This window comes from Oryzias latipes, chromosome 9 (assembly GCF_002234675.1).
Source record: "Oryzias latipes chromosome 9, ASM223467v1".
NCBI lineage: Eukaryota > Metazoa > Chordata > Actinopteri > Beloniformes > Adrianichthyidae > Oryzias > Oryzias latipes.
This window is the reverse complement of record NC_019867.2, coordinates 6,266,416-6,281,804: the sequence shown is the minus strand read 5'-3', so window position 1 is coordinate 6,281,804 and position 15,389 is coordinate 6,266,416. Positions and strand designations below refer to the sequence as shown.

Here is a 15,389-nt window from a genome sequence, read left to right as displayed (position 1 = left end):
CGGCGGAATCATTTAAGCGGCGGACCCACAGTGTTTACACGTGTTTTTTGCTTGAGGGATGTTTATAAACTCATGGTCACATTTGAAACGACATATATGAAATTGCAATTAAACGCAAAAGGTGGGTTTTTACAAAGAATAGACATTTGGTGCCTAAACACTGTTTACATCGTAACGCTAATGTTAGCTGGTTAGCTCGTCGTCATGGAGTCAATGGAGCTCACAGACTGATTATGAGTCTGTTTACACATTTTGGTTTAATTCATATTTTGTAGCTTGTTGTTATCCAGACCTGCAGCCAGAATGGGAAAACTGAGGAAGAAACACAACTGGAAAGGAAGACAGCAGAGTGAGCCTGAAAAAGTAGAAGATGGAAAAACACAGGTTATAGTTGAATTAGAAGGTAAACCATATTTCTGTGAATAAAAAAGTCCCCGATTATTTTATTGTCTATTATTAGGATTTAACTGATCTACTTTTGTGGGTTTTTTTTTGATTCAGATGGAGGCAGACTGAAAGGTGTGGATGAAAGCAATGCTTTAGTCCTTCCAGCCAGTAAAGCTAAGAAAAACAAGAACTCTTCACAAAAAGTTGTTTCTAGGAAAAGGCCTTTGACTAAGAAGCAGAAGAAAGAGCTACAGAAGGTGTTGGAGCGAAAGGAGAAGAAAGCTCAGGTACGAAAGTTTGACGTTTTCAAAATTCTACAAGAAACATGTCAATGTTTATGGTTTATTTTTAATCTATTAAGTGGCTTTTTTTTGCAGTAACTTTCTAATAGCTTTTCTCTTTCTTTTGGTTCATGATAAGTTTTTATAATAATGTACGATAATTCATATTTGTAAAGTTTGATCACATATTTAACAAAGTAAAGGAAATTGGATTTTTTTATTTAACAAGATGGTCAAAATAAGTTTTCAGATTTAACTTTTTGTATTGATGTTTTTTTTATTTCAATGTTTGAAAAAAAATGTTAAACTCAAATCAATTCATTATTCCTACCTCCAACGAAAAGGAAGAATAACTTCCAGTACGTTTTTTTTTTTAAATGTTTGTCTTAGTTGGTAAACATCTTCAATGTTGGCTTAGATTTAGTAAAATAGGTTTGATTGTCTGCTTGTTTTTTTATTTTTATTATTCATATGACTGCCCCTAAATTAACTAACAATGAAGTTTTACCATCAGATTTTTAAAATGTCATCGATAGAAGAGGGCCAATCAATTAATCACTTCAGATTCAAGACGTTCTTTTACAGAGAAGATCTGTATTATGCTCAAGTCTAAAAATGTTCCTTTCAAGGTTTTCTTATCTGTTTAGAGAGCAGAAATCCTGAGCAAACTGGCTGAGGTGCAGCTTCCAGAGTCTGAGCTGAAGCTTCTGTACACAACGTCCAAACTGGGAACAGGAGACAAGCTCTACCAGAGTAAACTGTGAGTAAAAATAATAACTAAAAAGGAAGTTCGGCGAATGGTGGAAATGGGTTTCTTATCCAATCTTGATAATATTTCTGAACAAAACTGGACCAAAGCACGTTTTAGAAAGACTTTGTATTTTCAGTGTTTTACAAAAATATGTTCAATTTATGTCCATTTATTACATCATAGTAACTTTAAAAATAAGGTCTTCATTCAGATGATCTGAGCTGACTCATTTCAGCAGTTTGGTTACCATGATGAGATTTCTGCTTCACTATTCTCTCAAACTTTAAATTCCTAAATCAGGCCAAGTGTCATTTAAACAATAAAAATGCAGATGGTGGATCAAGCTTGGAAGAGTAATTTTTTTGTTTTGTTTTTGTTTTGAGGTCATCGGATGAGCTGAAAGATGGAGAAGTGGCTCCTAAGGTCAGCAGCATCAGTGGTGCAAACAGAAAGAGAAAATGGAAAGAAGAGGAGGAGGAAGAGGACGATGAACAGCAAAAATCTGAAGAAAGTAGTGATTTGGACACTTCGTCTGAGGAGGAGGAGGAGGAGGAGGATGGAGTGAAGGTCACCACAGAGACGAGTGAACCTAAAGAAACCAACCCGTCTTGTGAGGAGACAAAGCCCAAGAACGAAGTGACAGCAGAGAAGAACGAGAAGGACATTTCCGAAAAGAAAAAGCTTTCAGAGCCAGCGGTTTTTGTTCCTGTTGACAGATCACCAGAAGTCCAGGTTTGTGCCATGCTTCACACGATGGAACCTAAATAAATGCATAGGTTTAAGGAGGTGTTTTTTCTGTTGCTGTAGGAGGCTCGTCTAAAGCTGCCCATACTGGCAGAAGAGCAGGTGATCATGGAGGCCGTGAGGGAAAACCCCTGCACGGTGATCTGTGGAGAAACTGGGAGTGGAAAGACCACACAAGTCCCTCAGTTCCTCTATGAAGCTGGCTATGCCAGGTGGGTTAGAATCCTATTGCGCTGCTGTTTTGTACTTTATTAAAGGTGTGAAGTGTATCTACGCTGTTGTCATCTTTCTACTGTTTCCTCCTCCAGCAGCAGTGGGACGATCGGCATCACCGAGCCGAGGAGAGTCGCAGCGGTCAGCATGTCTCACAGAGTGGCCAAAGAGATGAACCTGCCCACACGGTAACACCCATTTATTCATTCTCTGTGGGGTTTTATATCCATGTTTACCATTCAGATGTTTTTTTTTTTCCTCTACCTGCAGGGTGGTATCATACCAGATCCGATATGAAGGCAACGTGACAAGTGACACGAAGATCAAGTTCATGACAGATGGGGTCCTGCTGAAGGAGATCCAGAAGGTATTTTACCCACTGAGCTGTGATGAAAGGGTGTTGGTGTGATTAAAAACTCACTTAATGTCAAAGTAAGCCTCTTTTCTCATTTGTCCTGAAGGCAACATGCTTAGAAAATCCTCAAAATGATAAACAATGTTGGGACTTTTCCCCAAAGCTAGAAACAAAACCATTTATAGTATAGATTATGAGATGATATAAATAATTTTGATCCCTAATTTATTTTTTTTTTTTAACTTTTCTAAAGTGGGATACTTTAAATGTAATATAAAAATAAATCCTAATAGATAAAAACAACATTTTTACCAAAATAATGTTGTTTTCCTTTGAAAAAGGATAATGAAAAAAAACACAAATATTGGAAGAAATTTTCTGTTGTGGGTTTGAAAACATTTGACTATTTCTTCCACCCTTCAGGACTTTCTACTCCAGAAGTACAGTGTGATCATCATCGACGAGGCGCACGAAAGGAGCGTCTACACGGACATCCTCATCGGATTACTGTCGCGTATCGTACCGCTCAGAAACAAGGTGGGAGCCGGGAAAAAGTTTGAGAGTTTTAACAATTTCTGATTGCTAAAAAGTTTACAAACAAAAGGGTCATCTGAACTTCACCAAATGTCTTCAACTTAAACAATTAAATCCAGATGACCTTTTTCAAAGTCCTGGATCCTGGATAACTTTCACAGAAACGTTTCTTTTGTGATTCTCCCCCTAGAAAGGGATGCCCATGAAGCTGATGGTCATGTCCGCCACTCTGCGAGTTGAGGACTTCACAGAAAACCAGAAACTGTTTCGCAACCCCCCGCCTGTGGTCAAGGTCGACGCTCGTCAGTTCCCGGTCACCGTCCATTTCAACAAACGCACGCCACTGGAGGATTATACCGGAGAGGCCTTCCACAAGACCTGCAAAATCCACCGCATGCTGCCTCCAGGTTCTCTTTCACACAAGCGTTTGTCTCTGAGACGCTGGTTTTGATTGTAACTTTATCAAAAGTGAGTTTATCTTAAGCGGCTTAACCACCTTTTGCTTTTCAGGAGGTATCCTGGTGTTCCTGACAGGTCAGGCTGAGGTCCACGGTCTCTGCAGGAGACTCAGGAAAGCTTTTCCCTACAGGAGGGGGAACACAGGTGTGTCCACTGGGAACAAATCTCCTTCATTCTTAAAACAGAGGGGGAAAAATTTTTTTCCCATGTAAAAAAAAAAAAAAAAAAATCTGCCAATGGAACTAGCTTGTGGCCCACCCAGCGTATTTTGTCAGAAAAATACGCTCTTTTTTAAACAGCATTTTTTTCCGTCTGATATAGAAATAGAGTCCTAAGCCTAATTTTCTTTTATATGTCCTCCATTATCAGAAAAATGCCACCAGAACATGTTAAAAACACCAAAAATATGAGTTTCATTGGAGTGGGTGTTTAACAGGCATTAATAATGTGTTTATTAGCCTTTTCAGGACATTTATAAGATGCTAATTAGCATTTAAAGATGCCTAACTAATGCCTTATAAGGGTCAAAATGCTTCTTATAAAGACATTTATTAGCAAAATTAGAGGTTTTACAAACTACAAACAAATGGAGAAGGATTTTTCCATGCTTTTCTAAGCTTTTCAAAGTAAATGAAACAACATCACCCGTGTCTTCCATGCATTGTAAATGAGATATACAGTCAAGGCTTTCATGCAGCAAAGAGGCTAAAACGTCAGGCGGTAGCTCCCCCCACACGCATCTGAAGCGTCTGGTTCATTTTTTGAGAAACGTTCAACAGCACTTTCACACCCAAACTTCCCTCCTTGCCATTTTCTCCCACGCCCTCTTTACCGAAGTCACACAACCACATTAGGCGCACCGTATGTTTTGGAGAAAATTTAAGACTTTTAAGTGTGCCTTATAGTCAAGAAAATACGGTATATAGAAAATATGATAAGAGGCATAATTGGATGTGTGTGTTTGCCTGGGGGCGGTGCTGCCAGCGCAGACTCTTCCTGGAAATGGCATTTCCTTACTTTATAATGTCACAATGTGAGGACCCACTTGTTTTTGTGGATTGGGAGGGGCTGGTGCTTCAGAGAGCAGGTTTTAAGAGCAATACTCAGAAATGTGTGAATGGATCAAAATTCTACTTTGGGCTTTCTTTTGGTGAGTAATGAACATTCAAATACGCCTTAATCATGCTCAATCAATTTTTTGAGCTTTTAAGTGTATTTTGGTGAGTAATGAACATTTAAATACACTTAAAAGCTCAAAGAATTGATTGATTTAGCATGATTTAGGTGCCAGTGGCTCAGGCAGTTGAGCAGGTCGTCCAGTGATCGAAGGGTTTGTGGTTCAACCCCCGCTCCCCCTCAGTCATGTCGTTGTCCTTGGGCAAGACACTTCACAGCCACGCCTCTGTCAGTCTGCCCCAGGGCAGCTGTGGTTACATCAGTAGTAACCATCACCATGTATGAATGAGGGGTGAATAAATAATCAACACATTTTAAGCGCTTTGAGCATCTGGAAAAGTGCAGATAAATCTAATCCATTATTATTATTATTATTATTATTATTTTAGGCCCTATAATAGTTCATTGCAGCCTCTTAATCTAAAGTGTGGGCTATTTCTATCCACAAAGAACGACAACGTAAAAATAAAATTATGTTTTATATCAATGTTAATGTCTGGGGAGCCAGTTTGGCTCGTGCTGGTTTGCGGTGCCTTCCATCTGTGAAACCAGGGTTCGACTCCGGGCTGCTCCCTGTTCCCTTCTCTACCTCTGCCGGTTCCAAGCCCGGTTTGAGAAGGTTGCGTCAGGAAGGGCATCCGGCGTAAAACATTGCCAAATTTACCATGCGACTTGTTCGCTGTGGCGACCCCTGATGGGAGAAGCCGGAAGAAGAAGAAGATCAATGTTAATGTCTAATAACTAGATTATTAAAGGGATCTTATTATAAAACGTTAACTTTTTTTTGTTAATATAGCTGAACGTGAGGATGGAGACACAGCCGACGACATGAAGAAGTTCAAGAAAACCAAACACAAGGAGACTGTGGTGCGTTACATTTTTATGTCCTTAAAATCAGTCCGTTACATAATTTCTCAAGTTGCGTCACTTCTCCCTTTTTTTGTTAAGGTATATTTTTAAAATCGTTTACCACTTGTCACAAACGCCTAAGATTATAAATCCATCCTGGTGTAAAACAGTTAATACTTTGAGGTGCGTCTCTATCTGCACTCATGGCATCTTCTGGGTGAATACTAGATTCTGATTGGCTGCTGGGTTCCCACTAAAAAGTGATATTTGTGCTCTAGAAAAGAAAATTATTGCACTGGCTAAAATGCCAGTTGATAACCGGAACAACTGGAAGCATAGGGTTATAAATATTTCTTATTAATTAGTGAAAGAAATTTATTTGTTGACATGCATATAATGATGGATATTTCTTGCACTAAAAGCGATCTAGGAAACAACTTGTGAACTTTTTTGCTTGGAACGCTTCATTATCTGGAAAAACACATGCGGTAAAAGAGGTAAACCTTCCCTCTGAAGTGATGCTTCGTATCACTTAGCATGGCATTTAGCATTCATACCACTTTTCTCCTCTGGTTATTCCTAATAAACCAGCTGAAGCAGAGCGAGAGGCAGGTTACCATGACAACAGATACCAGACAGTCTTGGGAAAAAACATTTAAACATTAAAAATGAGAAGATTGAAGTACTAATAGTTGATATAATGTTTATTCCCTTGTAAGTCGCAGTGGTATAAGCAGGAAAATGATCTTTGAAGTGTCCATTATCAGTTATTTATAGATTTGGTTGAAGCAACTGCTGCATACTCTTGACTCTACATTTCTTTTCCACTTCAGTCTCTTCCCCGAATCGACTTGGATAACTACTCTGCTCTGCCTCTGGATGAGGGAGACGAGGACAGGGAGGCGGGCATCGGGGATGAAGAGGACGGCGACTCGGACCTCGACCTTGGAGACGATCCCGTCGGGACAGGTGAGCGGGTGTGAAGAAATGTCTCCTTATCCTTGGTGTCATGCAGGCGCTGAACTATATTTGTGTTTTTGTAGAGGATAAATGTGACCCATCCATCCCTCTTTATGTCCTCCCACTCTACTCCCTGTTGGCTCCGGATCAGCAGGCGAAGGTGAGACGAGAAGTGATTCTGGTTGGGACTCCATGTTTGTTGGAGCTTCCTTTTCAGTGTGTGTGTGCCGCCCGCAGGTGTTCAGGCCTCCTCCGCCCGGTACACGTCTCTGTGTGGTCGCCACCAACGTAGCCGAGACATCTCTGACCATTCCAGGCATCAAATACGTGGTCGACTGCGGTCGAGTCAAGAAACGATTCTATGACCGAGTCACAGGAGTGTCGTCCTTTAAAGTGACGTGGACCTCGCAGGCGTCGGCCAATCAGAGAGCAGGAAGAGCGGGGCGAACGGAGCCAGGGCATTGCTACAGGTGAGACTGAGCCGCTTCAGGATTCTCCTTGATGGAGGAGCATCTCTTCATTGGTTTGGTCTCCTGTTTCTGCAGGTTGTATTCCTCTGCTGTGTTTGGAGACTTCAGCCTGTTCTCAGAGGCAGAGATCACTCGCAGACCCGTTGAAGACCTGGTTCTACAGATGAAAGACCTCAACATAGACAAGGTCAATAAAGAATCGCAAAGATGACATGTAAAATTCTTGACAAAATGGGTAACTGAACCCTGTAATATGTGGACTTGCAGGTGATCAACTTTCCTTTTCCAACGCCTCCTTCCTTTGAGGCTCTTGTTGCAGCAGAGGAGCTACTGATCTCTTTAGGAGCTTTGGAGGAGCCGCCGCGCTCAGGGAGGTCTGCTGCTTTTTAAATAACGCTTATTGATTAAAAAAAGGATGTTTAATGAAACCCTAATGTCACAGAAAAAGTGCATTTGAATAATTTTTGTGTTTTCTATAAGCAACAGCAATCATTGGACCATAACATATCTCATATTTAGGACAAAAAAACCTCAGTTTGTTTGCTTCCTATCATTCTAATGTAGACTAAAAAACGTATTCATGCTAAAAACTCAGTTTTGCTCTTTTGTGCCCTTTTGGTAAATAAAACAGTCCCACTGCTCTTGTTTAAGCTCGTTCTAAAGTTAGTCATAGGCAGGGTCTGAAATTAACTCTGACCAGTCACTAATTGCGAGCATTTTTTTTATGTTTGGCTAGTAAAAGTTAGACATCTATTTGCCGTATGGCGAGGAAATCCTCTTCTTTTACTTTCGGCATTTCCCGTCAGGGACGAATCAGCTTCCTCCATCTAACCCCGTCTCTGTTTGCACAGAGTGATTCATGTTTGAAAGCCCTCTTTTTGGTGATTTTTTTTCCTGCTCCTCCTCTGCCATCCGCACGTGAAGTTCACAAGAGTGCATTTCACGAGAACGTCACTTCCGTTAATTCACGTCCATGTCGCGTTTGACTGATGAAGCGGTGAGACGTGACCCCGTTTTTGCCAGAGCTGGAGGATAAAACCGCTGGACTTACAGCAGCAATAAAAAAGTGTTAATTTGGAGATGGTGGTGTTGTTAGACACAGATATGACCCTGAAACCGTGCTAATGAGCTGTTCCGTGTGTCGCCAGTATTCGACCACAGAACGGTTTAATGTCAAATGGACCGGACTTTAAGACGTGGCAGATAAATACAACAAAACTGAATAGGAGCTGCAGATTTTCTGTATTTCTTTTTCTTTAAGCATTAAACCGAGAGTAAATTTTCTTAGATGTGTTCTCTGAGAAAGATTTTTTATCCGTCTTGAATTTTTGGCAGACATTACATTTTGTTCAGAAGTAGTTTGATATGTTTTTTCTGAATTCATTTTCCTTATTTTCTTCTTGATGTTAACACCTTTTATTTTACAGTGCTCTGCACGTCCAATCATAACAATTGGGATCCTTTTTAACATCTATTTGTTGCTTTTCAAAATAAAACAAAGATAACGATACGTGTTGGTCCACTAGGTTGAAGAGAAATTCAGAGCTTGAAAATGTGACTTGTAAAACCTTTTTCCTGCCCGTCAGAGTGAAGGAGATGCAGCAGGCGAGGCTGAGCTGTCCCATCACGCCACTGGGTCGGGCTATGGCTTCCTTCCCCGTCTCACCTCGCTACGCAAAGATGTTATCCCTCGGGAAGCAGCAGGACTGCCTGCCGTACGTCATCGCTGTGGTGGCAGCCATGACTGTTCGGGAGCTTTTTGAAGACCTCGACAGGTGAACTTTTTTTTTTTTTTCTTCTTACTCTTGTGTTTTAAAATAAGAGCCAAAAGGGGGGAAAGCAGGGGATTTTTGCCTTTGTTTTGCAGTGAAAATGTTTTTGTTTTTGTTTTAATTGTCCTCAGACCTGCAGGAAGTGAAGACGAAAGCTCCAAGCTGGCCCAGCGTCGAGCTCGACTCACCCAAATGAGGAGGTTGTGGGCGGGGCAAGGAGCCTCGCTTCTTCTGGGTGACCTCATGGTTATGTTGGGTGAGTTTGCTGAAGCAGAAAACAGGAAATTGCTAAGTTAAATTTAAATTTAGGCCTTTTTAGGATCAGTTCTCACTCACATTTTTATCCTTACTTTTGTCCCCTATCAGTCTGAATTTGGTCTCACGTGTTGTAATTTAATTATCTCACAATGTCTGATTTTGAATTTGAAATAATGGAACAGATTTGACTTCGACTCTGTGACGACTTTAAGATTTAAGATTTATATTGTTAATTTTTGGAGCACTTTAAAAATTCTAGTAATTGTATGTAACTTTTTCTCATATTTGTTTGTTTGATCCTACTAAGACATTTTTTCATCAAATGGAATTCCGACCCCTCTGAAAAAAAGAAAAAAAAAACTAAGCAAATTTGACAGCTACTTGTCAATCAAAACCAATTTTAGAGAACTTTAATCTCATTTAATGAAAACGTTAAAGTTAATAAAAGGTCAATCCTAATAAAGTTGTCATTAATACTAAATCCAATAACAAAATCAAACTGTTCTTTTAAAACCCAAATTTTATGTTTCTGTTTAAACATGTGTTTTTTTTAACATGTTTTTAACATTTTGCTCATGACAAGATATATATGATTATAAAATTAAGCTCCAAATTGAATATCTGAGTGTTTTTTTATTGAAGTCATAATGAATTAGGATCAGACAAAAAAATGTTGCGGAAAAAATTACTTATATATGACATTGGAAATATGCTTGGGGGGCCACAAGGTCCCTCCTCTACTTAAATAAAGAGCTTTCAGCAATGGGGAGAGGAAGGGGGGGGTCGAGGTTGCTTCACACTATCAGTCCTGCTCGCAATTTCTAATGTACTCCTGCCGCCCTGCAGAAACTATGTCCCTAAAAAAACACTTAAAAAAATATTTGGCTAAAAGCATCATGACTTGAATACTTGAGCCAACAACATGAAATGGTACGGGCTCTTCGAGCTACCATGAGTCTTGAAACATTTATTTAATTAACATAATTTCAATAGATTCTGAAGTGCAGAAATGTAGATTTGCTCTGAGATTCATCCATCCATCCATCCATCCATCTTCCTCCGCTTATCCGGGACCGGGTCGCGGGGGCAGCAGACTGAGCAGAGATGCCCAGACTTCCCCCCCCCCAGCCACTTCCTCCAGCTCCTCTGGGGGGACCCCGAGACGTTCCCAGGCCAGCCGAGAGACGTAGTCTCTCCAGCGTGTCCTGGGTCTTCCCCGGGGCCTCCGCCCAGTGGGACATGCCCGGAACACCTCTCCAGGGAGGCGTCCAGGAGGCATCCGAACTAGATGCCCGAGCCACCTCAACTGGCTCCTTTCGATGTGGAGGAGAAGCGGTTCTACTCCGAGCTCTCCGCGGGTGACCGAGCTTCTCACCCTATCTCTAAGGGAGCGCCCAGCCACCCTGCGGAGGAAGCTCATTTCAGCCGCTTGTATTCGGGACCTCGTTCTTTCGGTCATGACCCATAGCTCATGACCATAGGTGAGTACTGGAACGTAGATCGACCGGTAAATTGAGAGCTTTGCTTTTCGGCTCAGCTCTCTCTTCACCACGACGGACCGATAGAGCGACCGCATAACTACGGACGCTGCTCCGATCCGCCTGTCAATCTCACGCTCCGATTTTCCCTCACTCGTGAACAAGACCCCAAGATATTTAAACTCCTCCACCTGGGGCAAGGACACTCCACCGACCGAGAGATGGCAAACTACCTTTCTCCGGTCAAGGACCATGGCCTCAGATTTAGCGGTGCTGACCCTCATCCCAGCCGCTTCACACTCGGCCGCAAACCGCCCCAATGCACGCTGGAGGTCCCGGTTCGATGAAGCCAACAGGACAACATCATCTGCAAAAAGCAGAGAGGAAATCCTGTGGTCCCCAAACCAGATCCCTTCCGGCCCCTGGCTGCGCCTAGAAATTCTGTCCATAAAAACTATGAACAGAACCGGTGATAGAGGGCAGCCCTGCCGGAGTCCAACGTGGGATTCTGAGATTCAACACTTTATTATCAAGTGTTGCGTAAAGTGGTTCAAAGATCATCAACGCCGGTGTTAAAAGGTAAAAATTTAGGACAAGTTCACATTTTTGTGGATAAGGACTGGTTTAAATTGGCTGTAAGTTACCTGGAGGTGACTTTGGGAACTGACCCGCCTGCAGCTTCTTCCATTTTTAAATGTCTTTTAAACTGGAAGCCACAAGGGTTAAAAGAAAAAAAAACTCTGGAATATGAAAAAATGCTTTTGCTCTGCAGCTTGTTGATTCTTGTTTTTGTTTTCTGCAGGTGCTGTCGGTGCTTGTGAATTTGCTGGCTGCTCTCCGAAGTTTTGTGAGGACAATGGACTGAGGTACAAGGCCATGGTGGAGATCAGGAGACTTCGAGGTCAACTCACCAACGCCGGTAAGCAACACGCTGGCCACCAAACACTTCACTGCTGCAGAAGAAAGAAAAGAAACTCCCATCTTCTCCCCTCTTCTAGTCAACGCCGTGTGTCCAGAGGTGGGCGTGTTTGTAGATCCTAAGATGACTCCTCCCACAGAACATCAGGTGGTTTGTTTGAGGCAGATTGTCCTGGCGGGACTTGGTGATCATCTTGCAAGGCGTGTCCAAGAAGAAGAACTGCTGGACCCTAAATGGAAGAATGGGTACAAAGTAAGATCTTTTGTCAAATCTGTCTGCTTAATGCACTTTATACTTCTTCTGTTTCACCTCTTGCTTCTACCTTCCTCTCCCAGACTCCTCTTTTGGATGATCCAGTGTTTATTCATCCCAGTTCTGCCCTGTTCAAGAAGCTGCCAGAGTTTGTGGTCTACCAGGAGATTACGGAGACGTCTAAAATGTACATGAGAGGTAAAAGTGTCCGTGCTAAAGCTTTCTCATAGTTTTAATTTAACTTATATTGTCTGTATTCTTTGCTTTCTGTATGGTGGCCCTGAAGTACAAATCACATCAACAAATCACTCAATGCAAAAACATATTAAAGATCGCAACGACAAGTTAAAAACGGCAAAATAAAAAAGCAAAATTTTCTTTTTTGGAAATCAAAACACAATTCCAAAAACACAATTAACCCAAAAAAGGAAAGAAAGCAAACTAAAAAGGAAACGTTTTGGAAAACAAAAGTAATTTCCAAAAAATGTATGTGAAATGTTAAAAAATGAAACAACATAATAAGAAACCGGCAAGAAACCCACCTTTGCCGGTTTCTTATTTTATTTCATTTTGATTTCTTTAAATTACCTTTTACTTTTACTAAATGTTTTTTTTTCCGGAATTTTGTTTTGAATTCTAAAATGTAATGTTGCTTTTTTCTTATTTGTTTTTCTTATTTAATGGTCTTTATCTTTCTTATGTATTTGCGTTGAGTGATTTATTTATGTTATTTGCACTTGATGGCCACCGAATGTTTGAGATGGTTTATAATTATTTTGCCCAACTTTTGCAATTTAGACAATCTAAAAAGAAATAAGGTCAAGAAATTTGAATAAACGAATGAAACTTTATTTTCTTAGTACTTTACAATGCTATCAGGGCGCCCAAGGGCTTTACAATGAAAAGTAAATGAAAACAAAAATTTACATTGACCACATAACTTTATATCCCTTCAGGGGTCGCCACAGCGAATCAGCTTTCAGGGATTTGCACAGGTGGTTTGGGAGAGATTTTTACGCTGTATGCCCTTCCTGACACAACCCTGTATTTTATCCCGCTGGGGACGGGCACAGGGGGACCCAGACTTGGGCACCCTTGTGGCGACACAAAGTCGTTAGGGAGTAGCGCAAAGGGTCTCATGAAGCTCATTGAGCCCCATGGGAATCGAACCCTGATTTCCCATGTGCCAGTCCTACACGCAGCACTGACCAAACTAAGAACACAAATTCAGAAAACAGCAGCATAAAAATTACAACAGGCAATAAAATACGTAAGCAATAGATACGAAGTCAATAAACCAGTAATAGAAAATAAGAGGCCACAACTACTGCCTGTTAAAAGCCTTTCTAAAGAGGAAGGTCTTTAGTTGACATTTACAACTGTTTAGGTCTGAACTCATGCACAGTTCTGGTGGAAAATTATTCCATAACTGGGGGCCAGCAGTGGAAAAAGCATGATCACGCCAGTGTTATTAAACCTTTTTGTGTGCACAAATTTACAGCATGGGTAGATTTTTCCAACGGATTTGAGGGACGTTTCCAGAATGTTTGCGATTATATTTGCAGTATAATGTATAATCTGGTGGATTGCATTTCTTTCAGGGGTTTCAGCCGTTGAGGCAGAGTGGGTCCCACAGCTTCTGCCTCAGTACTGCCACTTTGGGGCTCCTTTAGAGTCTCCTCTGCCCTGGTTCTGCTCCTCCTCTGGCACCGTCCGTTGTCACTGCCCGAGCACATTTTGTAAGTTCTCTGCCCATGAGCATCGGTGGTGGGGGTATTTTCTGCTGATATTTTGCCCTTTCTGCCTCTCTTCTCCAGTCCGTGTGGGTTGGCAGCTGCCTGCTGTGGAGATGGAGTATCCAGAGGGGCTGGAGCGATACAAACTGTTTGCTAGGTTCTTTCTTGAGGGACAGGTACAGCATATTATTGCATAGTTTTGCATATTATTTTATATTGGAGTGGACGCATTTGTATTTTTAGCTTCTGTTTGGAAAAGAACGATGTCTATACAAACTGCAGAAGAACTGATTTTTAGAAAAAAAACAACAACATTGTTTTGCTTTTAACAGGTTAGTCCCAAACTGAAGAAACACTGTGATTATCTTCTTTCCAACCACTCCATCATGTTGAAAACGTGGGCAAAGTAAGTTAGGCCTCTAATTTAGGACTATTCCTCTATCTTTTTTCTACTAAATCACCCGGCCTTAAAGGAAGAATACAGTGGTCTCTGGCTAAATCGGCGTTCAGCTTTTACTGGTTGGCAGATTTTTTAGTGCATTTTGACATGTTTTTACTAAGTACACTGTTCTGTGTCCTTATTGGCTGTTGATCTCTTTTGTGCAGTGTCTCCTGTACAGAGTGCGTTCAGTTTTGAAACTTCACATAAATTGCCAGCAGATCTTTTATTTATTTATTTTTTTTAGGTTTGAGCTTTACACAATTATCTATGATAATTATCTATGATAATTGTAAAAGGATAAAACGTTTACCTATCATGGGTTAGATGTGTCCCTTGCTTTATGTAGCACAGCAAAGTATGTCTGATATGCATGCACCCTTTCAGGAACCAAGATCCCATTTAAAAAAAATAAAAATCTCTGAGTTATTTATTTATGATTGATGCAGGTTAAGAAAAAATGAAGGACAAACAAATGTGCTGACAGTGTTTATCTTTGTTGCAGATTGCAACCCAGAACAGAAGCTTTACTGGGCCCTTTGGTGTCAAAGAAGGTCGACTGCAGGGATGCTCTCCTTTCCATCTGGAAGACTGACGATAAATGTTAGACTTTAATGTTTGGTTGCTTCTGGTTTTATTAATCCTATTTTCTTATTGTGGCTCATCTTTTGTTTTTTTCTTTCTACAGTTCTGTTGTCTGCCTACTGTCAGTGGTTACCTGAATCTGTTCACCAGGAAGTTGCAAATACTTGGCCTCCTGCATAGATACAAACGTCAGACGAGCAAAGAACAACATGAATGAACGCCTGTTGATTGACGTCTGTAAGATCTATTTCCCTCAACTTCTGTAGTCTTTCAAAGAGAAACTCCTAAACAAAGACGGCAACCTTTGTCTTTTTTGTATTTTCTTAACATCCAAAATAATTTTCATCTTGTTTTCTGTTGTGACTGTTTTTAACTCTGTGCTGCTAACATTTAGCTGTATCAAAGACTTGTAAAAAATGTACGCATCTGAATGCAAATAAAACTATTATACCTTTGAAATTGTGTCACATATTTTTATTCTTTGGAAAATAGTAATGCTCCTTAAATATGATTCAAATCAAATGTATGATATTTACAAACAAAAAGAAATCCCATGCCGTTTTACTGTAGATGAGGCTGTTAGTGAACATTTATCAAAAGTATCATTTTTAGGTTTATTGGTGAAAAAGTAAAAAACATCACTCATGTAAAATATAAAATGTCAAAAAATCCGTTTTGTTCCAAAAGGTAAGAAAGAAAAGGGATTAAAGAAATCATACAAGCATGTGAAAAAACTATTTGTAGATAAAATAAAATAAAAAAAACATTAAA

At 40.6% G+C, this 15,389-nt stretch overlaps 1 protein-coding gene across 3 annotated transcripts; it reads left to right on the top strand.

Annotated features, from left to right (window-relative positions):
- Positions 1–5: 5 nt before the first annotated feature.
- Positions 6–15,077, top strand: dhx37 (DEAH-box helicase 37). Of its 3 annotated transcripts, none has more exons than XM_020705748.2 (27): positions 6–121; positions 291–403; positions 502–674; positions 1,316–1,428; positions 1,803–2,151; positions 2,227–2,375; positions 2,472–2,564; positions 2,647–2,743; positions 3,155–3,268; positions 3,456–3,672; positions 3,776–3,868; positions 5,697–5,767; positions 6,583–6,718; positions 6,793–6,869; positions 6,947–7,179; positions 7,255–7,366; positions 7,447–7,553; positions 8,766–8,954; positions 9,083–9,207; positions 11,490–11,606; positions 11,686–11,858; positions 11,942–12,056; positions 13,460–13,597; positions 13,676–13,770; positions 13,927–14,000; positions 14,539–14,636; positions 14,722–15,077. In XM_020705748.2, exons 2-27 carry the CDS (start codon positions 304–306, stop codon positions 14,796–14,798), a joined length of 3,435 nt encoding a protein of 1,144 aa, XP_020561407.1. In that variant the 5' UTR covers positions 6–121; positions 291–303; the 3' UTR covers positions 14,799–15,077. The 3 variants fall into 3 exon arrangements, with proteins under 3 accessions (XP_020561407.1, XP_020561408.1, XP_011477196.1); XM_020705749.2 differs by having other exon boundaries at positions 18–121; positions 276–403; positions 2,475–2,564; XM_011478894.3 differs by having other exon boundaries at positions 18–121; positions 276–403.
- Positions 15,078–15,389: the final 312 nt, after the last annotated feature.